At 41.5% G+C, this 27,667-nt stretch overlaps 1 protein-coding gene across 9 annotated transcripts in view; it reads left to right on the forward strand.

The window, feature by feature from the left end:
* Positions 1 to 27,667, forward strand: part of MOCS1 (molybdenum cofactor synthesis 1) — a 44,268-nt gene that overhangs the window by 14,963 nt on the left and 1,638 nt on the right. For 2 of the 9 annotated variants that reach the window (XM_017659805.3, XM_073224570.1), the window contains exons 4-10: positions 19,798 to 20,037; positions 21,585 to 21,646; positions 21,997 to 22,108; positions 22,506 to 22,618; positions 23,102 to 23,212; positions 25,483 to 25,603; positions 26,132 to 26,179. In XM_017659805.3, coding sequence (XP_017515294.3) covers positions 19,798 to 20,037; positions 21,585 to 21,646; positions 21,997 to 22,108; positions 22,506 to 22,618; positions 23,102 to 23,212; positions 25,483 to 25,603; positions 26,132 to 26,179 — 807 coding nt within the window. Of the gene's footprint in view, positions 1 to 438; positions 585 to 1,259; positions 1,351 to 19,797; positions 20,038 to 21,584; positions 21,647 to 21,996; positions 22,109 to 22,505; positions 22,619 to 23,101; positions 23,213 to 25,482; positions 25,604 to 26,131; positions 26,195 to 27,086; positions 27,197 to 27,667 lie in introns of those variants that run through there. The other 7 variants (XM_073224571.1, XM_037004640.2, XM_017659813.3 and 4 more) reach the window with 7 other exon arrangements.

Genomic DNA, 27,667 nt, shown 5'->3' on the forward strand with positions numbered 1-27,667 from the left:
AAGAAAACATGGGAAGATTGATTATTTCTTTGACATATCTTCTTGTAGAGTAACATAGGCATGTATAGGTTTTAAACTACTAATTAAATTGCATACACACATTAACATAATAGGGATACAGCTACATAACCAAAGCAGACCTACAATTACCAGCCATCTCCAGTGAAACCAAGAAAACCACAAAAAACCCTAGGCATTTGTGAAAACTTATCAATGATATGATGGATATTGTCTAACTGAATTTGAATAGTTTGAGAAAAATCAGACAAATTAAAATAACACATTCCTGGAAACTGTTCACATCCCATATGTTCTTTTAACAGTAGATAGTCTATAGTCACAAGATTTTGGAGTGCTGCAACTTGCACTTCTCCTAATTCTTGGTTGAGTTCTGACAGTATAGATCCAATCAAATTTGTTGTTTTACTGTATCCACAGGCCAGCTTAGATATCTCCTTCTTCATTCCGATGGCAAGTCCAGGAACTGGTGGGATGAATGCAGCTACAACTGCAACAGCACCAGGATCTTTGTTGAAGTTTTTTGATGATCATCTTCTGGAATGACTCTTCCAGAGAATGTTGATGTTGGAAGTTCTTCTTCATATCATATCTTAATTCGTTTTCTGGGTAGCCAAATTAGGCTTTGATCCTCTGTATAAACACAAACAAACCCTTTGCCCACACTTTGATATGCCCTTTATACCATTGTGAAGAACTTATTGGAGATCACCACACAGGAACTGCTTTTTTTTTTTTAAGGGAAAGGAATATTATCAGAAAAATGTATTTCCATACCTGATCATCTGACACCCTTTAAATGATCAAAATTAAGGATATTTAAAGCATGCATTAATCGTTGATTTACAGTTAGTTTTATCCTATCAGGGAGTAATCCTCCTTTTCTTTTTTTTTTATCTTTAATCTACAATTACATGAAGAATATTATGTTTACTAGGCTCTCCCCTATACCAGGTCCCTCCCACAAACCCGTTCACAGTCACTGTCCATTAATTAGCATAGCAAAATGTTGTAGAATCACTACTTGTCTTCTCTGTGTTGTACAGCCCTCCCCTTTCTCCCACCCCCCACATTATGCATGCTAATCTTAATACCCCCTTTCTTCTTTCCCCCCTTATCCCTCCCTACCCACACACCCTCCCAGTCCCTTTCCCTTTGGTACCTGTTAGACCATTCTTGGGTTCTGTGATTCTGCTGCTGTTTTGTTCCTTCAGTTTTTCCTTTGTTCTTATACTCCACAGATGAGTGAAATCATTTGGTATTTCTCTTTCTCCGCTTGGATTATTTCACTGAGCGTAATACCCTCTAGCTCCATCCATGTTGTTGCAAATGGTAGGATTTGTTTTCTTCTTATGGCTGAGTAATATTCCATTGTGTATATGTACCACATCTTCTTTATCCATTCATCTACTGATGGACACTTAGGTTGCTTCCAATTCTTGGCTATTGTAAATAGTGCTGCGATAAACATAGGGGTGCATCTGTCTTCTTCAAACTTGAGTGCTGCGTTCTTAGGGTAAATTCCTAGGAGTAGAATTCCTGGGTCAAATGGTAAGTCTATTTTGAGCATTTTGAGGAACCTCCATACTGCTTTCAACAATGGCTGAACTAATTTACATTCCCACCAGCAGTGTAGGAGGGTTCCCCTTTCTCCACAACCTCACCAACATTTGTTGTTGTTTGTCTTTTGGATGGTAGCCATCCTTACCCTTACTATGTGACGTGATACCTCATTGTGGTTTTAATTTGCATTTCTCTCATAATTAGCAATGTGGAGCATCTTTTCATGTGTCTGTTGGCCATCTGTATTTCTTTTTTGGAGAAATGTCTGTTCAGTTCCTCTGCCCATTTTTTAATTGGATTATTTGTTTTTTGTTTGTTGAGGTGGGTGAGCTCTTTATATATTTTGGATGTCAAGCCTTTATCAGATCTGTCATTTACAAATATATTCTCCCATACTGGAGGGTACCTTTTTGTTCTATTGATGGTGTCTTTTGCTGTACAGGAGCTTTTCAGCTTAATATAGTCCCACTGTTCATTTTTGCTGTTGTTTTCCTTACCTGGGGAGATATGTTCAAGAAGAGGTCACTCATGTTTATGTCTAAGAGGTTTTTGTCTATGTTTTTTTCTAAGAGTTTTATGGTTTCATGACTTACATTCAGGTCTTTGATCCATTTTGAATTTACTTTTGTGTATGAGGTTAGACAATGGTCCAGTGTCATTCTCCTATACGTAGCTGTCCAGTTTTGAGAGCACCATCTGTTGAAGAGGTTGTCATTTCCCCATTGTATGTCCATGGCTCCTTTATCAAATATTAATTGACCATATATGTTTGCGTTAATGTCTGGAGTCTCTAATCTGTTCCACTGGTCTGGCTCTGTTCTTGTGCCAGTACCAAATTGTCTTGATTACTATGGCTTTGTAGTAGAGCTTGAAGTTGGGGAGTGAGATCCCCCCTACTTTATTCTTCATTCTCAGGATTGCTTTGGCTATTTGGGGTCTTTGGTGTTTCCATATGAATTTTTGAACTATTTGTTCCAGTTCATTGAAGAATGTTGCTGGTAATTTGATAGGGATTGCATCAAATCTGTATATTGCTTTGGGCAGGATGGCCATTTTGACGATATTAATTCTTCCTAGCCACGAGCATGGGATGAGTTTCCATTTGTTAGTGTCCCCTTTAATTTCTCTTAAGAGTGACTTGTAGTTTTCAGGGTATAGGTCTTTCACTTCTTTGGTTAGGTTTATTCCTAGGTATTTTATTCTTTTTGATGCAATTATGAATGGAGTTGTTTTCCTAATATCTCTTTCTATTGGTTCATTGTTAGTATATAGGAAAGCCACAGATTTCTGTGTGTTAATTTTGTATCCTGCAACTTTGCTGTATTCCAATATCAGTTCTAGTAGTTTTGGAGTGGAGTCTTCAGGGTTTTTTATGTACAATATCATGTCATCTTCAAATAGTGACAGTTTAACTTCTTCTTTACCAATCTGGATTCCTTGTATTTCTTTGTTTTGTCTGATTGCCATAGCTAGGACCTCCAGTACTATGTTAAATAACAGTGGGGAGAGTGGGCATCCCTGTCTTGTTCCCGATCTCAGAGGAAATGCTTTCAGCTTCTCACTGTTCAGTATAATGTTGGCTGTGGGTTTATCATATATGCCCTTTATTATGTTGAGGTACTTGCCCTCTATACCCATTTTGCTGAGAGTTGTTATCATGAATGGATGTTGAATTTTGTCAAATGCTTTTTCAGCATCTATGGAGATAATCATGTGGTTTTTGTCTTTCTTTTTGTTGATGTGGTGAATGATGTTGATGGATTTTCGAATGTTGTACCATCCTTGCATCCCTAGGATGAATCCCACTTGGTCATGGTGTATGATCCTTTTGATATATTTTTGAATTCAGTTTGCTAATATTTTATTGAGTATTTTTGCATCTACATTCATCAGGGATATTGGTCTGTAATTTTCTTTTTTGGTGGGGTCTTTGCCTGGTTTTGGTATTAGGTTTTGGTATTAGGGTGATGTTGGCTTCATAGAATGAGTTTGGGAGTATTCCCTCCTCTTCTATTTTTTGGAAAACTTTAAGGAGAATGGGTATTATGTCTTCTCTGTGTGTCTGATAAAATTCCGAGGTAAATCCATCCGGCCTGGGTGTTTTGTTCTTGGGTAGTTTTTTGATTACCATTTTAATTTCTTTGCTCATAATTGGTTTCACTTTTGTGTTTCTTCCTTGGTCAGTCTTGGAAGGTTGTATTTTTCTAGGAAGTTGTCCATTTCTTCTAGGTTTTCCAGCTTGTTGGCATATAGGTTTTCATAGTAGTCTTTAATAATTCTTTGTATTTATGTGGAGTCTGTCGTGATTTTTCCTTTCTCATTTCTGATTCTGTTGATTTGTGTTGATTTTCTTTTTCTCTTAATAAGTTTGGCTAGAGACTTATCTATTTTGTTTATTTTCTCAAAGAACCAGCTCTTGGTTTCTTTGATTTTTGCTATTGTTTTATTCTTCTCAATTTTGTTTATTTCTTCTCTGATCTTTATTATGTCCCTCCTTCTGCTGACTTTAGGCCTCATTTGTTCTTCTTTTTCCAGTTTCAATAATTGTGATGTTAGACTATTCATTTGGGATTGTTCTTCCTTCTTGAAGTGTACCTGGATCGCTATATACTTTCCTCTTAAGACTGCTTTCGCTGCATCCCACAGAAGTTGGGGCTTTGTGTTGTTGTTGTCATTTGTTTCCATATATTCCTTGATCTCTATTTTAATTTGTTCGTTGATCCATTGATTATTTAGGTGCATGTTGTTAAGCCTCCATGTGTTTGTGCGCTTTTTTGTTTTCTTTGTACAATTCATTTCTAGTTTTATATCTTTGTGGTCTGAAAAGTTGGTTGGTAGGATTTCAATATTTTGGAATTTACTGAGGTTCTTTTTGTGGCCTAGTATGTGGTCTATTCTGGAGAATGTTCCATGTGCACTTGAGAAGAATGTGTATCCTGTTGCTTTTGGATGTAGAGTTCTTTAGATGTCTATTAGGTCCATCTCTTCTACTGTGTTGTTCAGTGCTTTTGTGTCCTTACTTATTTTCTGCCCGGTGGATCTATCCTTTGGGGTGAGTGACATGTTGAAGCCTCCTAAAATGAATGCATTGAAGTCTATTTCCCCCTTTAGTTCTGTTAGTATTTGTTTCACATATGCTGGTGCTCCTGTGTTGGGTGCATATATATTTAGAATGGTTATATCCTCTTGTTGGACTGAGCCCTTTATCATTATGTAGTGTCCTTTATCTCTTGTTACTTTCTTTGTTTTGAAGTCTATTTTGTCTGATATTAGTACTGCAACCCCTGCTTTCTTCTCACTGTTGTTTGCCTGAAATATGTTTTCCCATCCCTTGACTTTTAGTCTGTGCATGTCTTTGGGTTTGAGGTGAGTTTCTTGTAAGCAGCATATAGATGGGTCTTGATTTTTTATCCATTCTATTACTCTGTGTCTTTTGATTGGTGCATTAAGTCCATTTACATTTAGGGTGACTATTGAAAGATATGTACTTATTGCCATTGCAGGTTTTAAATTCGTGGTTACCAAAGGTTCAAGGTTAGCTTCTTTAGTATCTTACTGCCTAACTTAGCTCGCTTATTGAGCTGTTATATACACTGTCTGGAGATTCTTTTCTTCTCTCCCTTCTTATTCCTCCTCCCTTCTTCATATGTTGGGTGTTTTGTTCTGTGCTCTTTTTAGGAGTGCTCCCATCTAGAGCAGTCCCTGTAAGATGCCCTGTAGAGGTGGTTTGTGGGAGGCAAATTCCCTCAACTTTTGCTTGTCTGGGAATTATTTAATCCTTCCATCATATTTAAATGATAATTGTGCTGGATACAGTATCCTTGGTTCAAGGCCCTACTGTTTCATTGCATTAAATATATCATGCCATTCTCTTCTGGCCTGTAAGGTTTCTGTCGAGAAGTCTGATGATAGCCTGATGGGCTTTCCTTTATAGGTGACCTTTTTCTCTCTAGCTGCCTTTAAAACTCTTTCCTTGTCCTTGATCTTTGCCATTTTAATTATTATGTGTCTTGGTGTTGTCCTTCTTGGTTCCTTTCTGTTGGGAGTTCTGTGTATTTCCGTGGTCTGTTCGATTATTTCTTCCCCCAGTTTGGGGAAGTTTTCAGCAATTATTTCTTCAAAGACACTTTGTATCCCTTTTTCTCTCTCTTTTTCTTCTGGTACCCCTATAATATGGATATTGTTCCTTTTGGATTGGTCACACAGTTCTCTTAATATTGTTTCATTCCTGGAGATTCTTTTATCTCTCTCTATGTCAGCTTCTATGCGTTCCTGTTCTCTGGTTTCTGTTCCATCAATGGCCTCTTGCATCTTATCCATTCTGCTTATAAATCCTTCCAGAGTTTGTTTCACTTCTGTAATCTCCTTTCTGGCATCTGTGATCTCCCTCTGGACTTCATCCCTTAGCTCTTGCATATTTCTCTGCATCTCCGTCAGCATGTTTATGATTTTTATTTTGAATTCTTTTTCAGGAAGACTGGTTAGGTCTGTCTCCTTCTCTGGTGTTGTTTCTGTGATCTTGGTTTGCCTGTAATTTTGCCCTTTCATGGTGATAGAAATAGTTTGCAGAGCTGGGACGAGTGACAGCTGGAAGAACTTCCCTTCTTGTTGGTTTGTGGCCTTCCTCTCCCGCTTTGTGAGGCGCTGGGTTCTCGCAGGTGAGGATGTGGTCTGGATGTTGTCCTGTGTCCTCTGGTCTCTATTCTAAGGAAGAGTTGTCTTTGTTATATTTTCATAAAGATATGTTGTTTTGAGAGGAGGTTTCCACTGCTCTACTCACACCACCATCTTGGCTCCACCTGTTCTTAATTTTTTTAAGGAAAATTCATATGGTCTTCCACAGCAGCTGTACTATTTTACATTCCCACCAACAGTGCACAAGGGTTCCAATTTCTCCATATCCTTGTTAATACTTTTTTTTTTTGTTTTTTGGTTTTTTAGTTTCTGGGGTTTTGGGTGAGTTTTATTGATAGTAGCCATCCTAAAGGGTATGAAGTCATCTTGCTAGAGCTGTGATTTACATTTCCTTAATGATTTTATGATGTTCAGCATCTTTTCATGTGCACCTTCTTTGGAGAATTATTTGTTGAAGTCCTTTGTCCATTTTGGGATTTTTTGTTGTTGTTGAGTTTTAGGAGTTCTCCATGATTCTGGATAATAATCCCTTATTAGATACATGATTTTCAGATATTTTCTACCTTTCTGTGGGTTGCCCTTTTACTCTGTGGATAGTATCTTTTAATGTAAAAACTTTAATTTTCGTGAAGTCCAATTTTTCTATTATTTTTGTTGCCTGTGGTGTCATATCCAAGAAATCATTCTCAAATGCAATGTTGTGAAGCTTTTGTCCTATAATCTCTTTCAAGAGTTCTACTGCTTTAGGTCTTACATTAGAGTCCTGCATCCATTTAAGTTAATTTTTGTATGTGGTGTTAGATAAGGGGCCAACTTCACTCCTTTGTGTATAAATATCCACTTTTCCCAGCATCAGTTGTTGGAAGGACCACCCTTCCCCATTGAATGGTTTTGTACCCTTTTTAAAAATTATTTGACCATATATACAAGAGTTAATTTCTGGGTTCTCTATTCCATTGGTCTGTATGTCTGTGTCTGGACCAATACCACAAGGTTTTGATTACTGTAGCTTTGTAACAGATTTTGAATTGCAGAAATGTGAGTCCTCCAGTTTTGTTCTTCTTATTCAAGATTGTTTTGGCTATTTGGGGTCCCCTGAGATTCCATATGAATTTTAGGGTGGGTTTTTCTATTTCTACAAAAAAAAAAAAGTCATTGGAATTTAGATAGGGATTGCATTGAATTTGTAGATTGCTTTGGGTAATATTGACATTTCAACAATATTGAGCTTTCTAATCCATGAACATGGGATGTTTCCATTTATTTATATTTTTTATTTCTTTCAGCAGTATTTTACAGTTTTCATTATACAAATCTTTCACCTCCTTGGTTAAGTTTATTTAAGTTTAATTCCTAAGTATTTTATTCTTTCTGACACTATTGTAAATAGAATTGTTTTTGTAATTCCCTTTTTGGATTGTTCACTGGTTGGATATCTGTTGGGATTTTAATTGCATTAAATCTATGTATCAAACTAGGGAGAATTGACATGTATTTTTGTTAACATCCCCACCTTTCCATGGCCATCTTCCTCCTTTGCCCTGTTCTTTGCTCTAGGTGGCTAACCCCTTGGGTGTACATCACCCAGAATCCCTTCCCACTTGACCAATAAATTAGGTTATTTTTTACTGCTCCCTGATCTATTTTTACACTGGATTTTTGAAAGCTAAATTCCCTTGAGGACTAAAACTCCCACAAGGCAGCTTCTCATCCACGGTGATTTAATTGGACTCCTAACTTAATTTCATCCCCATGCCTCTTTGGCCCTAGGCATCATAATGGATCCCCAGTGTTTAGTTGAGTGCTGTACTATTCTTTATTTGGAGCATTTATTCTTTATTTGCCCATAATTTTGTAAGTAGTTCTTTCATTAAAGTTTCTTTATTTTAACCATCTGAGATGAATTCTTTTGTATGCTGGGATCCTGAAAAAGACAGTATTGATTTTTAAATTATTTTCTAATTTTGTTGTTGCTGATAACATTTTCCTCACTCTCCTATCAATGCTATAATTTGTCTGTTTAGCTCTTTGGAGATTTCTATGCTAGTAATCACATCATCTGCAACTAAAGACATTTTTTTTTCTCCCTTATATATATACCTTTAATTTTCTTTTCCTGTCCTATTGCAACATCTAGAATCTCAAGCACAGTCTTGAATAGTAGTGCTAAAAGGAGAATATTTCCTGATTTATAATGATGTTTCTTGTAAGTTTTTTTCTATAAACAATTTTTACCAGGTGATGAATTTCCCTTCCTAGATTACTAAGGATTTTTTAAACTATTACATGCATTTTTATTTATGTTAGGATGATCTATAATTTTTTTCTTTACTATATTACTCTGGAGGACATTTATAGCTTTCCTGATAGTAAACTTGGAATACACCCAACCTAGTCATGGTATACTGTTTTGATCTGCTGTGAGGTTCAATTTGTTAATATTTTGCTTAAGTTTTGCATTTATATCTGTGAATGAAATGGGCATGTAATATTCCTTTCTCATGCCAGCCTTAAGTGAATTTAGATATTAAATTTCAAAGAATGAGTTTGTTAGTATATTAGTCCATTCAGGTTGCTATAACAAAATGCCACAGATTGGGTAGTTTATAAACAACAAGCATTTCTCACATTTTTGGATGCTGGGAAGTCCATCAGGGTGCCAGCATGATCAGGTGAGGGCTCTCTTCTGATCAAACACTTCTCATTGTATCCTCACACAGCTGAAGAAACTAGGAGAGCCATATGGGATATCTTTTATAAGAGCACTAATCCCTCCACCCTTAACAGATCATCTCCCAAAGGCCCCACATTCCAACACCATCACATTGGGTATTAGTATTTACATGCAGGGGAGGTGGGGCATGAACATGCAGACCATAGCAGGTAATAGTTCCTCTTATTCTTTACCTGCAATAATTTGCATTAATCTGTGGTAATCAGTTCTTTGAAAGTTAATAGATCTTCCCTGTAAAATTGTGCCTGGTATGTTCTTTGCACATAGATTTTTAACTGCTGTTTGAATTGTCTTTAATAGTTATTTCACTATTCAAATTCTCTACTTTTGTGGTCAGTTTTGGTATTTTATTTTATTTTTTTGGAAATTTGTCATTTCTGATTTCAAATTTATTGGTATGAAATTGTTGGTAATATTTTCTTTTTAATCTCAGTTTTACTTGAAAATTTTGCTATTTGTATTCTTTTTTTTAATCCAGCCTATTTATTTTAAAAAAATGAACATGTATCTTTTCTTTCTTTTTTTTTTGAGAGGGCATCTCTCATATTTATTGATCAAATGGTTGTTAACAACAATAAAATTCTGTATAGGGAACTCAATGCACAGTCATTAATCAACCCCAAGCCTATATCTCAACAGTCTCCAATCTTCTGAAGCATAACAAACAAGTTCTTACATGGTGAACAAGGTCTTACATAGTAAATAAGTTCTTACATGGTGAACAGTGCAAGGGCAGTCATCACAGAAACTTTCGGTTTTGATCACGCATCATGAACTATAAACAATCAAGTCAGATATGATTATTCGTTTGATTTTCATACATGATTTATATGTGAATCCCACATTTCTCCCTTACTGTTATTATTATTTTTTTAATAAAATGCTGAAGTGGTAGGTAGATGCAAGATAAAGGTAGAAAACATAATTTAGTGCTATAAGAGGGCAAATGTAGATGATCAGGTCTGTGCCTATAGACTAAGTATTAATCCAAGCTAGACAAGGGCAACAAAACATCCATGGATACAGAAGATTTCTCTCAAAACAGGGGGGGTTGAGGTTCTAAGCCTCCCCTCTGTTGGTCCCCAGTTTATCTCCTGATGGCCCCCCTGCGGCTGTGCCTGTCTTAGGTTGTTCCTCCCTTGAGGAATCTTACCCGTCTCTGGCTAACCAGTCATCTTCCAGGGCCATACAGGGAAATGTAAAGTTGGTAAGTGAGAGAGAAACCGTATTGTTTGAAAAGGTTTGCTTTTTACGTCTTTGCAGATTTATGCCCTGTGGCTTCTATGCCCAGCATTTGTCTTGAGGTGTCTTTACCACTTGGAAGAATTATGATACTTGGTAATTTCGATATGAAGCATGAATTCTACTATTCATTGGTAACTTTCATCTGTATACATAGAGAACAATTACTGATATATTACAGTTAGAATCTATCATCTTCCTATGACTGTTCTGATTTTTGTTTTTTCAGAGATTTTTTTTTATTAAGGCATCATTGATATACACACTTACAGTTTCACATGAAAAACACTATGGTTACTACATTCATCCATATTATCAAGTCCTCCCTCATAAACAATTGAAGTCACTGTCGATCACTGTAGTAAGATGCCACACAGTCACTATTTGTCTTCTCTGTGCTATATACTGCCTTCTCTGTGCCCTCCACTACATTATGTGTGCTAAGCATAATACCCCTTTTTCCCCTTATCCATCCCTTCCCACCCTTCCTCTCCAGTCCCTTTCCCTTTGGTAACCATTAGTCCATTCTTGGATTCTCCGAGTCTGCTGCTGTTTTGTTCCTTCAATTTTTGCTTTGTACTTATACTCCACAGATGAGTGAAATCATTTGGTACTTGTCTTTCTCCTCCTGGCTTATTTCACTGAGCATAATACCCTCTAGGATTTGTTTTCTTCCTATGGATGAATAATATTCTATTGTGTATATGTACCACTTCTTCTTTATCCATTCATCTACTAATGGTCACTTAGGTTGCATCCATTTGGCTACTGTAAATAGAGCTGTGATAAACATAGAGGTGCATATGTCTTTTTGAATGAGAGAACATGTTTTCTTTGGGTAAATTCCTAGGAGTGGAATTCCCCGGTCAAATCGTTTATCTATTTTTAGCTTTTCGAGGAACCTCCATATTGCTTTCCAGAAAGGTTGAAATAATTTACACTCCCACCAATAGTGTAGGAGGGATCCCCTTACTCTGCATCCTCGCCAGCATTTGTTGCTCCTACTCTTTTCGATGTTGGCCATCATAACTGGTATGAAATGATATCTCATTGTGGTTTTAATTTGCATTTCTCTGATAATTAGCGATGTGGAGCATCCTTTCATGTGCCTGTTGGCCATCTAAATTTCTTCTTTGGAGAATTGTTTGTTCATATCCTCTGCCCATTTTTTAATACAGTTATTTACTTTTAGGGTGTTGAGGCATGTGAGTTCTTTATATATTTTGGGTGTTAATCCCTTGTTGGATATGTCATTTACAAATATATTATCCCAATATGCGGGATGACTTTTTGTTCTACTGATTTGTCCTTTTTCATTTGATGTAGTACCATTTGTTCATTTTTGCTTTTGTTTCCCTTGCCCAAGAACATGCTTTCAGGAAAAAGTGGCTCATGTTTATATTCAAGAGATTTTTGCCTGTTTTCTTCTAAGAGTTTTATGGTTTCATGACTTACAATCAGGTCTTTGATCCATTTTGAGTTTACTTTGGTGTATTGAGTTCGACAGTATTCCAGTTTCATTCTCTTACATGTAGCTGTCCAGTTTTGCCAACACCAGTTGTTAAAGAGGCTGTCATTTCCCCATTGTATATCCATGGCTCCTTTATTGTATATTAATTGAACGTATATGCTTGCACTTATATCTGGGCTCTCTGTTCCATTGATCTACGGGTCTGTTCTTGCACCAGTACCAAATTGTCTTCATTAATGTGGCTTTGTTGTAGAGCTTGAAGTCAGGGAGCATAATCTCCCAGCTTTATTCTTCTTTATCAGGATTGCTTTGGCTGTTTGGGGTCTTTAGTGGTTCAATATGAATTTTAGAACTATTTGCTCTAGTTCATTGAAGAATGCCATTGGTATTTTGATAGGGATTGCATTGAATCTGTAGACTGCTTTAGGCAGGATGGCCATTTTGACAATATTAATTATTCCTATCCATGAGCATTTTTGGTATTTTCTTTAATTTCTCTCATGAGTGTCTTGTAGTTTTCAGGGTATAGGTCTTTCACCCTCTATTTGTATTCTTAATGTGTTTTGTTTGTGCCTTATCTCTTTATTCCTTGTTAAGTCTTGCCAGAAGTTTGTCTATTGTGCTTTTCTTCAACAAACCAACTTTTGTATTTGTTGAATTTCTTATTGCATATTTGTTCTCTACTTCTATTTCTGCTTCTATTCTGACACAGCCTTTAAAACATCTAGTTCTAAGTATTTGTTAATTTTATTGTGATCTGTTCTTCAATCCATGAGATATTTAGATGCTGTGTTTTTAATTTCCAAATATATGAGAACTTTTAACTTACATTTTTTTACTGTAACTTAATTATGGTGGTCAGAGAATCATATATTTATGACAGTTCTATTGAGGCCTGCTTTGTGACCTGGTATATTGGCAGTTTTTATACATGTTCTAAATGTACTTGTGAATGGTTATTCTTTAATTATTGGATAGAGACATTTATATTTTTTCAGTGAATCCAGCTGGTTAATTTTATAGTTCAAACCTTGGTCATCTCTAACTTTGCCGACTTTCTATCTGCTTTACCTGCCAATAATAAATAAGTGTGTGGATTTGTTAATTTCTCCCAGAGGTCCTATGGCTTTTTATTTTATACATAGTTGAGTTGATTTTATTACATTCATATGTGATTAGAATTGTTATGTCTATTTCATAAACTGGAACTTTTATCACCACATAGTGTGTCTCTCTAATGATACTTGGTGTCTTAAGGGCTATGTATTTTATTTTACCAGAGCAGTATTGGCTTACTTTTAGCTTTAAGTAAGACTGTTGTGTTTGTTTTCACCTTTTTACTTTAAGCCTTATCACATTCTTGTACTTTTGATATTTCTTTTATAACAGCATGTAACTGTTACTTTTGTTTCTTTTATCAAATTTGACAATCTCTGATTTTGAACCAGCAAGTTTATTCTTGGTTACCTTTACTGTAACTATTGGAAATATTTGGACTCATTTCTACCATCTTTTATCTGTCATACTTTTTTGGTGTTTTTTTTCCCCCTTCCTTTTGGCTTTTAAATAAATGCTCCCTCCTTCTCCTTAACAAGACAAGAACTGTAGAACACTCTTAGGTCTTTGATTTTGCCAACCTTCCCCCACCCTTTGTTGTTCGTATTTTCTGCAATTTTACTTCTGGTTTATTATGAATAGTCTGCCCCTATTATAAACACACACACACTGTCCTATAACAAACTTTATCAAGGTATTTTGATCACTCAAGCTCCCATATTTCTTGCAGCATCTCCTGAATTTGTTTCTCATGTTGACTGACTCCTTTAGAAGTTATTCAATGTAGGTCTAATAGTGAATCTAATTTTGATGGTGAATCTAATTAAATCTGGCATGCCATATAATTTTTATACTGTTTATAAAAGTAGTAGAGTAGTAGTTTTATAATGTTATTTGAATGCATATAACATTTCAGGTTCAAGGTTCATTCCTTTGTTATATTAATGTCACTACATTGTCTCCTTACAGCCAATGATGCTGTTGGGAAAAGTCTGATGTCAGTCTGGTTCTTGCTCTTGGGAGGTGATACTTTTTCTCTAAAGCTATTAAAATGTTTTCTTTGTATCTGGTTTTAAATATATCTAGAATAGGCTTTTCCTTATCTGTCCTGTTGACATTCAGTGAAGTTGCCCTTTCAATGCTAAGCCATTGGTTTTACATTTGGGAAAGTCTTTTTCTATTATTCTTCAGATATTTCCTTCACTGTCAATTAATTTTTTTCCTGGGACCTCTGTTATCTGGATGTTTACCCTTCTGTTTACAGCCTCCACAGGCCTTAAATTGTATTTTGATTTCTTACTGTCTTCCTCTTTTTCCTGGGAGAATCCTTTAATCTTATCCCCTAACACCAATTTCTCCTTCTGTACCCATCTTCCTATACATCTTCTTGGGTTTAATTTTATAATTATGCTTTTCTTATTATTCCCCCCCTTTTTTTTTACAGTGAAAAATTTTGTTTCGTAGTGTTAATATCCTCCATTATTTCTTTTACTATATTTATCATTGTTTATCTTACATTCTTGTCTGTTTTAATCATTATTCTTCCATTGGTACATATTTTACAAGGTTGTGGGTTTTTTGTTTTTGTTTTTGTTTTTTGGTGGGTGTAGTGCTAGAATATACTTCTTAAGGTTCTCTTTAGTTTAGCAGATAAATTTGTGCCCCAGAGGATATTAGCTATTCTGTATGGCACAACTTAATGGAAAAGGTTTAAGGCCAGATTTTAGTCTTTGATAGGCCCAGGAAATTCTAGATCCCAGAATATCACAATTATTCACTCATGTTTGTAATCTCCCCACCAAACGCCCAGACTTGCTGTGTAAGACCATACAGATTGTATACTGCACAACTCCAGGAGGTACTATTCATTTAGATTATGATGAGAATGGTACCACCTGGAGTTATATCATACGGCAACCCTACAGGTCCTCACCTTCAAACTCTCAGAGAGAAGCAGATTTGGAAGGAAGCAGGTACCCTTAGGCCCCAAGTCCTTGGGTTTGGGAGGGAGAAGGGGGAGGAATGAATGCCTGAAGCTGTTGCCTGCAGCTCTTCCAGCAGGCTTTGATAGATTCCTTCAGTGTCCCTCCAGTGGATTCCTGAGCTAAGTTCCCTGGGGCTGTTGCCACCAATTTCTTGAGTAGGGGAAAAGCAGTGACTGTCTGGAGCCATCAGTGGGTGAGGCGAGAGCAGGACTTGAACTGCCAGTGCCTTCCCCACACTGCTCACATGCTCTGCCAGAGGCCCTTCACCCCCAGGGTACAAACCCCCTCCCTGGTGCTAGTTCTAAAGAACACTCCTTCCTATGAGTTTCTCAAGACTTTTTTTTTTAAGTTCCTGGATTCTGTGTTTCTTCAGGGTTGATTTTGTAGAAGGAGCCAACAACTACTGCTAATTTTCCATATTGGCAGGGCCTCAGAGTAAAGCCCTCTTTTCTTCTTAAAACAGCTTTTATTTTTAAACTTTCATTTTCTTAGTACAAGAGTAATATATTTAGTTCAGATATATCATTGCTGCCCAGTTGTAGCCACTGTTAACATTCTGGGTGGGTAAACTCTTTTTTTTTCTTTGCATCTAGTATTTAACTAATGTTTTCAATCTGCCCTCTTAGTGTAGCATATCTGTCTCCTGACATCAGAACATATTTTTTTACAGGGCCATTTTTGGTTGCATAATATTTCATCATCTGGGGAAAGCATAATTTAGCCAGTTTTCTGTTGTTGGCTCTCTGGATGATTTCCCACTTCCCTTTATTATGTATTGCTCACTAACAAATATCCTTATAGACAAATTTGCTCATGTCCGTAATTATTTCCTTTGATAAATTCTTAGAAGTGAAATTTCAGGCCAAAAGCTTTATAAAAGTTCCATAGGCTGCTTCTCTCCAGAAAGGTTATGTAATTTCAGTCATAAGCCATATGTGCATTTCTGCACACCTCTACCCAAATTAGGTTTTAATTATGTGATCTGCTACTGCCTTTTTCTCAATCTGGCTTCACTTGGACATTTTACTCCTGGTTTCTGCTCTCATGCAGAGCTGGGCTGATTCTTCAACAAGATTTATGCATTCAAGTAGTTTGAGATAAAATTTATCTCTAGATAAGTAAGTAGAAAAATCATTTGTAATTCTAGTGATCAAAAATAACCACTGTGGACATTTTGGCATTCTTGTCTTTTCTCTAAATTTTATTGCATTTAAATGTGAGCGGGGTTTTTCTTTTCCCTCTGGCTGATTCCTTCACTGTTTTTCATATAGTTCTAGGAGAATGCCTTTGCTCAATCTGCTCCATTCCAGCTTGCTCATTTCCTCTGTATATGTGTCTATTCTACTTTTCCATTGAGTTTTTTTCTTTCTATAACTATATTTTTTTCAAGAATTCTAATTAGCTCTTTTTCCTATTTTCAGAATGTAATACTTATCCTTCTAAAGATATTAACTCTGATTTTCTTTTATCGAGGTATGATTGACATAACATTATACTAGTGTAAGTGTGCAACATAATGATTAGTTATTTGTATATATTGTGAAATGTTCACCACAGTAAGTCTGGTTAACATCTGTCACCACACATAATCACAACTTCCTTCCTTGTGATAAGGACTTTTAAGATCTACTCTCTTAGCAGCTTTCAAATATACAATACAGTATCATGAACTATAGTCACCATGCTATACATTTCATTCCTAGGACTTATTTATCTTATAATCGGAAATTTGTACCTTTTGACCACCTTCATCCATTTTGCCCACCCCCTACTCTGACCTCTAGCAACCACAAGTCTGTTCTCTGTGTTTGTGAATTTGGTTTGGTTTTGCCTTGTTATTGTTTTGATTTTAGATTCCACATATAAACGGGATCATGTAGTATTTATCTTTGTCTGACTTATTTCACTTAGGTTAAGGTCCATCTATGTTGTCACAAGTGGCAAGATTCCCTTCTTTTTCTGGCTGAATAATACTCCAGTGTGTATATACACCACATTTTTTTTTACCCATTTATCCACAGATGGATACTTAGATTGTTTTCATGTCTTGCCTATTGTAAATAGTGCTACAGTGAACATGGGGGTGCATATAATTTTTCAAGTTAGCATTTTCACTTTCTTTGGATAAATACCCAGAAGTGAAATAACTGGATCATATGGTAGTTCTGTTTTTAATTTTTTGAAGACCCTCTATACCGTTTTCCATAGTGGCTGCACCAATTGACATTCCCACCAACAGTGCACAAAGGTTTCCTTTTCTCTACACCCTTGTCAACACTTGTTATTTCTTGTCTTTTTGAGCATAGCCATTCCAGCAGGTATGAAGTGTTATTCCATTGTGGTTTTCATTTGCATTTCCCTGATGATTAGTGATGCTAAGCACCTTTTGATCATGTTAGTCATCTGTATGTCTTCTTTGGAAAAATGCCTGTCAGATCCTCTGCCCATTTTTTAATCAGATTGTTTTTCTTGCTATTGAGTTGTATGAGTTCTGTGTATATTTTTGATATAACCCCTTATCAGGTATATAATTTGCAAATATTTTCTCCCATTCAATAGGTTGCCTTTTCTGTGCAGAAGCTTTTCAGTTTCTTGTAGTCACACTTGTGTGTTTTGCTTTTGCTGCCTTTGTTATTAGTGTCAAATACAAAAATTCATCACCAAGACTAATATTAAAATGCTTGCTGCCATGTTTTCTTCTAGGAGTTTTATGGTTTCAGATCAAGTCTTTAGTCCATTCTAAGTTAGTTTTTATGTATGCTATAATACAGTGGTCCAGTTTCAATCTTTTGCATGTAGCTGTTCAGTGTCCTTTTCACATTGTATATTCTTGGCTCCTTTGTCATAAATTGACTATATAGACATGGATTGATTTATTTATGGGCTCTCTATTCTGTTCCATTGATCTGTGTGTCTTTTTAATGCCAACACCACACTGTTTTGTTTACTATAGCTTTGTATATAGTTTGAAATCAGGGTGTGTGATGCCTCCAGCTTTGTTCTTCTTTCTCTAGGTTGCTTTGGCTATTCAGGGTCTTTTGTATTTCCATACAAATTTTAGGATTATTATATTTCTGTGAAAAATGCCACTAGAATTTTGATAAGGATTGCATCGAATCTTTAGATTGCTTTGAACAATGTGGACATTTCAACAGTATTAATATTTTCCAAACTATAAATACAGAATATCTTTCCATTTATTTGTGTCTTCTTCACTTTCTTTTATCAATCTCTTATAGACTTCAATGTATGGTCTTTCCTTTTTTGGTTAAATTGATTCCTAGGTATTTTATTCTTTCTGATACAGTTGTAACTGGGATTGTTTTTTTAATTTTCTGATAATTCCTTATTAGCTTATAGAGATGCCAGAGTTTGGTATATTGATTTTGTACCTGCAACTGTACTAAATTTATTCGTTAGTTCTAACTTACAATTTTGTTGGTGGAGTCTTTAGGGTTTTCTGTATATAATATGTCACCTGCAAATAGTAACCATTTTACTTCTTCCTTTCTGATTTGGTTATCTCTTATTTCTTTTTCTTTCCTAATTGATTTGGCTATGGTCTCCAATACTCTCTTGAATAAAATACTCTTTCCAGAGCCAAGCATCCTTGTCTTGTTCCTGATCTTAGAAGAAAAGTTTTCAAGCTTCTGATTATTGAGTAACATGGTAGCTGTAGGCTACTCATATATGGCCTTTATTATGTTGAGGAATATTCCTTCTATACCCACTTTGTTTAGTTTTTATCATGAATTAAATGTTGAATTTTGTCAAGTACTATTTCTGCATCTATTGAGATTATCATATGATTTTTATCCTTCCTTTTGTTAATGTGGTATATCACATTGATTGGGGGATGTCAAACCATCCTTGCATCCCTGGAATAAGTCCCATTTGATCATGTTATAAGATCATTTTAATGTGTTGTTGAATATGATTTCCTAATGTTTTGAGAAATTTTCCATCTGTGTTTCTAAATTTGATTTTTAAAAGAATCATCTTATGTTGTTTCTCCTTCCTCTTTCATTCTTCTATTTGTGAAATTTGTCTTAGCATTCTCCTTAAATGTTTGCTGATTCTTGGCTGTGTACTAATCTCAGTGCCCAAGGTTTCTGTTGGCCTGGCTGTCAGTGCTGTTTCTGTTTATGCTGGTTGCCCCAAGGTTGTGGAGATAGGGGTATGGAGTCCTTCTGGGATCCAGGGCTCCTAGGTCAGTAGCTATTCAGAGCTGCCCTCACCCATTTTAGCTAGTTTAAGTACTCTAGACTTCGGGTAAAAGCTCTGCCTTCCCCCTGTTCACAGGGATGGATGGGAGACCAACTTACTCAGCTCATTCAAATATAATTTCTCAGACAGTCAAACTCCTTGACATGCCCAAGGACCCGCTGCTCCTTGTCTAGGTGCATGCTAGTCATCCTTCAACATTGTACAGAGTCTTACCATGTGTGTGCTCTGGGCTGTGGTCTCCTCAATCCATCTGACCCCATCTGTTTTATCTTCTTTCAATCATTCAGTATTTCTCCAGCTTTCTAGGCCATTGAAGGCATTCTTTCTTGCCTTCCAGTGCTATTATGGACTCCTTATAAATCCTTCTGTAATTTCTAGGGATTTTTGGTGAAATGGAGAAGTCAGTTTAGCATATAATCCAAATATATTTTTGTTGCTGCTGTACAGAGTATCAGGACCTGTAAGTTGGTTATTCAGAGTATAGTTCTAGAGTCAAGTACAGGTGGATTTGAATCTCAGCTGTTCTTCTTGCTAGCTGTGTGACTTACTATGTAACTTTAAGCAATTTTCTTAATCTTTCTGAGCCTTTCTGTCCTTATCTATTAAATAGAGCTAATCATTGTTCTGAGGCTTCGGTGAGCTAACACATGCAAAGCCCTCACAGAGCCTCTAGCTGTATGAGCACTCAGTGTTTAATCTTTTGGTTATTTTTATTGTTTTTAATCTTATATAAGTCTGGTTAATAGAGGTCTGAAAAGAGCCCCTTTTCCATCTATTTTATTTGGACACAGAACTTCTCCTCCCAGCCCTTCTCCCAGCCTCACCAAGAACGAATAGGCTGACACTCCTTCCTGGTCTTTCTACAGCCCGGCTCCACCAGCTAGAAGGTTTGAGGACCATCGGCATCACCACCAACGGCATCAACCTAGCCCGGCTGTTGCCTCAGCTTCAGAAAAGTGGTCTCAGTGCCATCAACATCAGCCTGGACACACTGGTGCCAGCCAAGTTTGAATTCATTGCCCGCAGGAAAGGTGATCAGATGCAGCGCAGAGCAGGAGACATCCCTACCAGGGCCTATGCCGCTGGGGAGCTGTGGCTGGTGCTAGGCAAGGGACCTGCTTTGTCCTTGGTGTTGGGCTATAGATAAGTCTAGGCACTTGTTCTTCACCCCTCACCCTCACCAAATGTCCTGCATCTCTGTAGCCACACCCTTGCATACGTTTTGGGATCAGATGTTAAGAGCTATGGTGACCAGCCTCCCTCCACCCTGCCCCCCATTTGCCTAGGACTTAAAGGGTTTCCAGAACATCGGACTTCAGTTGTAAAACCAAGACATTCCCTGGCAAGCTGGAATGAGTTGGCTATCCTTTCATGACCTCTGAGAAAGTGTGTGGCAGCTCAGGGTGGAAGCAGCTGCCCTAGTCAGGGCCAGCACTGCCAGGTGGGGGTCCCCACTGGTGCTTTCCATGCCCATCCTGGACATAAGCTTCTTGCTTCATCCCCTACAGCAAACACAACCCTGGCCATCTCCTCTCAGCTTTATCAGAGAAGGCGGGGGTCGGGGGTAGTGCAGCTGGAATGGGGATTGAAGACAGTTTCTCCTAACATCAGACCTGCCTTCCTGTTCATGCTCCTGTGTCTACTGCCTCCTTTTGGAGGTGGGCTGCTTTACAGAGGAGAAAACTTCTAGATTATTCTCACAGCACTTTGTGTAACAACTGCACTTTCCTCCCTTTGCCCTCCCTCACTGAGCTACCCCCAGAAATGCTTCAAGGAAACCATGGGGGCCATCACTGGGCCACCATCCCTCAACAGTCCAGCTGTGAATCAGACATGATCACCAGCCATGCAAGCTGGGGGCCAGGGAGGGGCCACGGGGACAGCAGTGGGGATGGGTGGGGCAGTGGGACAATGAGGTGTACACAGTAGGTGCTCAAATGTTTGGAAGCACAAGAGAAGTGAGCTGGGGGGGTAAGAAGCCAGCCTGGGATCACATTTACTGTGGGTTAACCACAGAGGTGGTGAGAACCACATGCATAATAATTGCTCACCAGCCCTGGCACAGCTCCTGCATTAGTAGGTGCTCAGGGAGAATATGTAGAGAGAGGAGAAAGCACTGAGAGGGAAGTGGGAAACCTGCCTTCTCTCTCCAGCAGGGCTCGGCCCCTCTCTGAGCCTCAGTATCTTCATCTAGACTGGGAGTGCCCACCTAGATCAGGGCAGGCACACCATGGCCCACTGGCCAAATCCTGCCTGTTTTTGTTTTTGACAGCCTGTGAGCCAAGAATGGATGTTACAGATAACAGATGCAATCAGTTTAATGGGAGGGAATGTTAACTATAAATCGCAATCAAGCAAAATACTATTTCTGCTAAAAGAATTCCATTCTTCCATTCTGTTTGTAGACCTGTATTACAAGAAATTGTCCTCAATTATCATATTCTGAATTTAGCCAGTACAACCTTTATGACACATACCTACATGCTATCCTCAATTTTGTCTCTTGGCCTGCAAAGCCTAAAATAATCACTCTCTGGCCCCTGGACTTGGTGGTTTCCGAAGCTCCTTATCCCTCTGTTGCTTCCCCGTGGATGTGAAGGGGCAGGGGAGAGGGAGAAAGTGCCTGGACCATTAATTCTTTCCCTCCCTGCAGGCTTCCACAAGGTCATGGAGGGCATCCACAAAGCCATTGAGCTGGGCTACTGCCCTGTGAAGGTGAGGATGTGCTGCTGCTGACCCCTGACTTCCTGGCCCTCCACCCTGGCTTGGCCTTCACTGCCAGCTCCCGGCCCCATGAGGGCCCCTGGCCCTGGCCAGTGCGGCTGCAGTGTACCCCCACCACTTCCCCGCCCGCTGCACACAGCCCTGTCTCCCCCGCTCTGCAGGGAGGGCAGAGAAATAGTGACGGCCTTAGAATCCCCCAGTGTAAGGAGAAGTGAGAGCAAGGCAGGGAGTGCAAGCCCCAGTTGAGAGCCTAGGCAGATGCCAGGCCGCCAAGGTCATCCCATCCCCCTGCCAAAGAGGGCAGAGGGAACAGCCCATGGGGTCCTGTTGTTCCCGGCCAGGTGAACTGTGTGGTGATGCGAGGCCTGAACGACGACGAACTCCTGGACTTTGTGGCCCTGACTAAGGGACTGCCCCTGGACGTGCGCTTCATAGAGTATATGCCCTTTGATGGTCAGTGACTGGGCAGGGTGGCAGCGGGGCGAGGAGGCTGGGCCTGTGGGCAGAGCCTGATGACGCTGAGAGTGCGGCGGGGTGCTGCTGACGACCCTGGGAAGGGTTGAGTGGGGTGGGCAAGATCTGGCTGACCCCGTGTGTGCTGCTGACCCCACCCCCTGCTGTGTGTAGGAATTTCTGCAGGGACAGTGGGGGGGGCCCTGGGCAGGTGCCAGGGCTAGAGCCACAGCAGGGCATCGGGGCTTCTCAGAGTTCAGCATAGGTGTGACTTGATCTCCCTGCTGCAGGCAGGGCCTTTTGACCTCTGATTTGAGACTGGAGCTCTGTGGGCAGATGGGCTTGAAGAGCCTGGCCCTGCAGCGATGGAACTCAGTAGCTCCCAACCCTAATACAGGCAACAAGTGGAACTTCAAGAAGATGGTCAGCTACAAGGAGATGCTGGACACCCTCTGGCAGCAGTGGCCGGAGCTGAAAAAGCTGCCTGGGGAGGAATCCAGCACAGCCAAGGTTGGGGGGCAGGAGAGTACGGCTGGGCAGGGAGGTAGGACCGCTGGCAGGGGTGACACCGAGGTCAGAGTGCAGTGATGTAAAATGATCCTGTTTGAGAAGGAAACCTTTGCTGCGTCACCAGCTCCCTTTTATGGAAGCAGCAGCAGGCTGGGTGTCAGGTAGGGACTGGCATCTCAGTAGAGGGGGTGCTCATCCTGCTGTGCCAGGTGGCCTGCTCTGGCCTTGCTGCCCACGGGCCCCATGTCCCTAGCAACTTTGTTCCCCAGCAGGCTGAGTGTAGGCAGAGAGCCCATGGGCCGTCCCTCATGCCAGAGCCTTGGCCAAGTGTGAGCCTCATACCATCCCAGGGCCCTGTCTGAGGGCCTTGGGTGCTCCCTTTTGCAGGGCTCCTGGGGAGAGTCTGTGATGTTGGGAGTGAGAGCCGGTACCCAGGAGCCCATCCTCTTCCCCCCACTGCCCTTCTTTCCCTCCTCACCCCAGACCTTTAGAGTCCCTGGCTTCCAAGGCCAGGTCAGCTTTATCACGTCCATGTCTGACCATTTCTGTGGAACCTGTAACAGGCTGCGAATCACAGCTGATGGGAACCTCAAGGTGAGTGTCCCCCTCCCCAGGAGACCCTTTGCCACCTCTGTGTCCTGAGTATCTCTTCCCACCTGTGCTCTGTGATTGGAGGGGAGGCTGTCAGGGCACACAGGGTGGTTGGCGAAGTGGTGTCACATTTGGGGGGATCCTGGGAGCAGCAAGTAAAGATGGACTCCTGGCCCCATGGAACTGTCACCCTGATCCTTTCCTTCCTTGGGACCCTGAAGTAGCTTCCAGCTGACAGGGGGGCCACATTCCAGGACTTAGCAGAGTGGAGGAGGTAGGGTGAAGAATCCCTGTGCCCTTTGCCTCTCTCCATACCCTGTTTGGCTTCTTCCACCAGGCCAAGGGCTCAGCTTGGAAACCAGCGTCCGTTACTTATATCTAATCAGCTCGTTCTGTGTGTTCAGCCCTGTGGGGGATGAAGGGGTGGCATAGATGTACCTATTCCCTTTAGGGGTGCAAAGGCTCATTGGTAGGAGCTGATGTGTGGAGCACATGATTCCTTGTCAAATGGGGGGCCAGATAGGCCATAGGGTGGCAGCCTTGCGGGCCTTGGTGAGCCTTGGCTGGGGTGGGTAGGAGTGGTGCTCATCTGAAGTTCGTGCTAGCGTGGCTAGGGCAGAGTAAAGTCAGAGTCGGGGGTTGGCATCAAGGTGGGCTACAACGTGCAGAGTGGGTACTGTTGACAGTAGGGTGCTGTGCAGAGCTTCTGAACAAGGGAGACGTGATCGCCACCCATGCTTTAGGAAGAATAACCCACAGGTTAAATTTGGAAATTGGAAGGCCAGTTAGATGGCCTTTTAGTGATGTTCCAAATATGTATGTAAGAGAGTAAGATGAGGATGGGAAGGAGGAATGACGGACTTGGTAATGCTCATGAAGAGAGGAGAGAGAGGCGTCCCGGCCACTGGTAGGCCTCGGGACTTATTCAGGATTGGGGAGAAGAGGGTTAGGGGGTTGGGTTTAGATGCATCGAATTTGACACGCCAAAGGGACCGTGCAGCAGCTGTTACAAAGCTTAGGGAACTTTTCTGGGCTGGGATGTAGAATTGACCTGGCCTGTGAGGGGTATCTCTATCAGCCAGGGAGTGGAAGGTGGGATTCTGAAGAGAGGGTGTAATGAGGAGGCTGTTCATAGTGCAGGGCTAACGGGCCTTTAAGGGGTGTTGAGGCACTCATGGAGCAGCAGCAAATGGCTGTTCCCACCTGGGGAGTGGGTGGGGTGGCGTCACTGGGGCCCAGCGAGTGGGTTCTGGAGGGAGCAGCCGCTGCCCCAGACATTAGAACAAGGAGGAAGCAGGAAAGAAATGCCCGAATTTTCTTTCCTCACCCTTGGGTCTCCCATCAGCCAAACCTAGGTGGAAGCCAGCTGGAGGGGGTCATGGAAGGCAGAGTCCCCAGGAAGGCCTCCTGGTTGCAGAAGAGGGCAGGGAGTGCAACCTGGGCCCAGATGGGGAGCGTGGAAGGGGAATTAACCAGCGTGGTAAAGGCATACGCTTTGCATAAATTTCCCTAGTATTCTATTCTGTAAAATATTCTGCCCTCAGGGGCTTCTCAAACATTTTTTTGTCTCTGTGTCCACAGTGCCTTATGCAGAGCTAGTGCATAGTAGGTATCTTATAGGACTTTGCAGTAGGAGGGTAGAGATCTTATTTTCTGCAACTGCCTCCATCCCCAAGCCCCCCAGAGCACCGGTGTCTCGAAAGCTGAGGAGCAGGGAGTTAACTTTGGATGACCTCAGGATGCCATTGTCATCAGCCCTCTCTGCCTGTCAGCCACCAGCCAGGGGTCACAGAGGGAGCAGGGGCAGGGACAGGAGGGCAATGTCCACAAGTGAGGGGCTGAGGTGAAATGGATGTGCATACCGCGTCTGGAGGGGACTGCCAGGATTGAACTCCAGTTGATCAGGGGCCATTCTCAAGTCAGTAAAGAGGCCATTGCATGGAATATCTCAGAAGGTACAGACCTGGGTTTATGTGCTGTCCCTCTTGACAACTATTTTAATTCTTTTAGAGTGCACTGTAAGCTAAAGGCGACATAGACAGGACTGTAAGTCAGATAGAGGCCTTGGGCTGTCTGATTTCTTTCCCTGCTCTTCCAAGCTGACTCCTCATCCACCTTCTGTCCCCCATAGCAGGAAGTCCTGTTCTGAGTGACCCCACCATGGCAGGCCTGGGCACTGGTACTGAGCCCGTGGGGGACTCCATGATGGGGGCTGTTGGCCAAAGCTGAGGGACAGGGAGGCATGTCCTCACCCCCATGGTGACCCCCAACAGGTCTGCCTCTTTGGGAGCTCAGAGGTATCCCTACGGGACCATCTGCGGGCTGGGGCCTCGGAGGAGGAGCTGCTGAGGATCATCGGGGCTGCTGTGGGCAGGAAGAAGCGGCAGCATGCGGGTACGGGGTCGAGGTGGGGACGGCCGGGCTGAGTGGCAAGCAGGCCACTGTCAGCAGGAGGGAGGCCCATAGTTTCCAGGGAGAGGACAAAGGAAAGCCTGGGAGGGAGCCAGTGAGACCCCGTGCCGTCTTTGTTATTAATCACTCCTGCCACCTCTAGATGGGGGCGTGGTGATGGTTCTCCTTTCTAGGGGACATTGGCACAGCAGAGACTGCACAGGAGAGGGGACCCCCTAGTTCTCCTGGGCTGTTTTATTGGGCAGAAAGAAGAGGGGTGTCATTGCCTCTCTCATCCCACACATTGCCTCTGTCGGGGCAGGGTTCTGGTGTCCAGACGCTGTTCTGGGCTCCATCTTGGTGACCTTGCTGTGTACAGTGGGGCCTTTTTGTCAGGGTGCCCATAGGTAAGCGCATGTCCCGCGTTGTCACACCACTGAGTCCTCCGTTTCAGTGAACTCTCCTTTCCCCGCCCTCTTCCCCTTCCCCTTCCCCACTGTCCTCTCCCTCCCCATCTCTCCCTCACCCCAGGCATGTTCAGTATTTCCCAGATGAAGAACCGGCCCATGATCCTCATCGGTGGGTGACCCATCAGTACGTAACCACTCACCCTTGTCAGTGGGGGATCCCGTGGGATGGGGCCCCTTCCGTAAGGCACCCACAGATCCTGCATCTCATCCTGATGTTCTCATTCTTATTTTTCTTGTATTCCTCCTTCATCTTTTCTTACCCCTTCAAGATGTACTGCTGCTTCTCTTCCCTGTTTCACCAAAACTCAGGGCAGGGGCTCCTCCAGATTCAAGATCACCAAGTTAGTTGTTGCCCTAAAGTGGAGCTTCTGGTTAAGACAGAGACCTTATCCTCAGGTCTAGATGCCCAGCCTGGGCAGTTACAGAAGTCCTTCCCTTCTGTGGCTTGAGCCAGTCTGCGCATGTGTCCAGGCCATTGGCACCCACTGGTAGGTGTATTGTTACATTTCTGTGCCGGGCAGAGACTGAGGCAGTAAGCTAAGAACATTACTCATCTTTTCAGGAAGGAGGTGGTCAGGATCTCCACTGCCTAATTCCTTAACTCCTGGGAGCTTACATGCCCAGGACATCTCTCATGCACAGGGTGCTTCAAACAAAAAACACCCGTTTTATAAAGTCACATGTGATCCCTGACCCTGGGGAACTGGCCAATCGATGAGGAGCCTCAGGGGTGCTATTACCCCTCAGGCACAATGCTCAGGCTAGAGCAGGCAAGGCCACGGCCCCTGGGCCACAGCCAGATCTGCACCCCTGAATTACACCGCTAGGCAAGAGAAAGCAGTGAGGAAAATGACAGGGAAGGGATTATTTTCTCTAAAGCTGAGGAAACCCAGTGGCTCAGAGACAGCTCAGGGACCACCTCTGCACACGAGCCAACCAGAGAGGGCAGGGCAGCTGGCTCACCAAAGTGCCCCCCTGGGAAGAGCACTGTCATCTCTGTCCTCCCCTCCCTCCAGCATCGCAGCTCTCTTGCTGGACCTTGACCCGTGCTGACACCTCCTGATGACAAGGACTGGAGGATGCCTTGATGGCCCTGCTAGAAGGGAGGGAGTACCACTGACATTGACAGGGTAGGGGGTCCAGAGCGCCCTGGAAAGCTGGAATTTGTGAGACCTGTTTGCTTCATAAGGTACATTGCTAGTCTCAAGGATATAGAGTAACTAAGCTGGTGTGGTTTCTAAGCACCAGTTACTGCTGACTCTTCACAGAGAAGGTGAAGATGTGAGTTACTGTAATTGGTAGTTCAGGCTGAGATCTCATTACAGGTCTAAGAAAATGAGGGGGTGTGGAGAGATCTTCAGATCCGGGCTTCAGTCTCCAGACTATAGGTGATGTTTAAGAGAACTTTAGCAACAAGAAGGTTTCTGTGAGGCAGGACCAGGAGCAGCCCCACACCACCACTGCTGGGCAGCCGGTGGGGCCACTGCCCCGTGCAACACTTGGTGGAAGGGCTACACGCTTGTATTCTGGGCCCTGTACCTATTTAATTCTATTCTATTTAATCTCCTCACTATATTTTTTGTTCTTCATTCTCTTT

Source organism: Manis javanica, chromosome 16 (genome assembly GCF_040802235.1).
Source record: "Manis javanica isolate MJ-LG chromosome 16, MJ_LKY, whole genome shotgun sequence".
Taxonomy (NCBI): domain Eukaryota; kingdom Metazoa; phylum Chordata; class Mammalia; order Pholidota; family Manidae; genus Manis; species Manis javanica.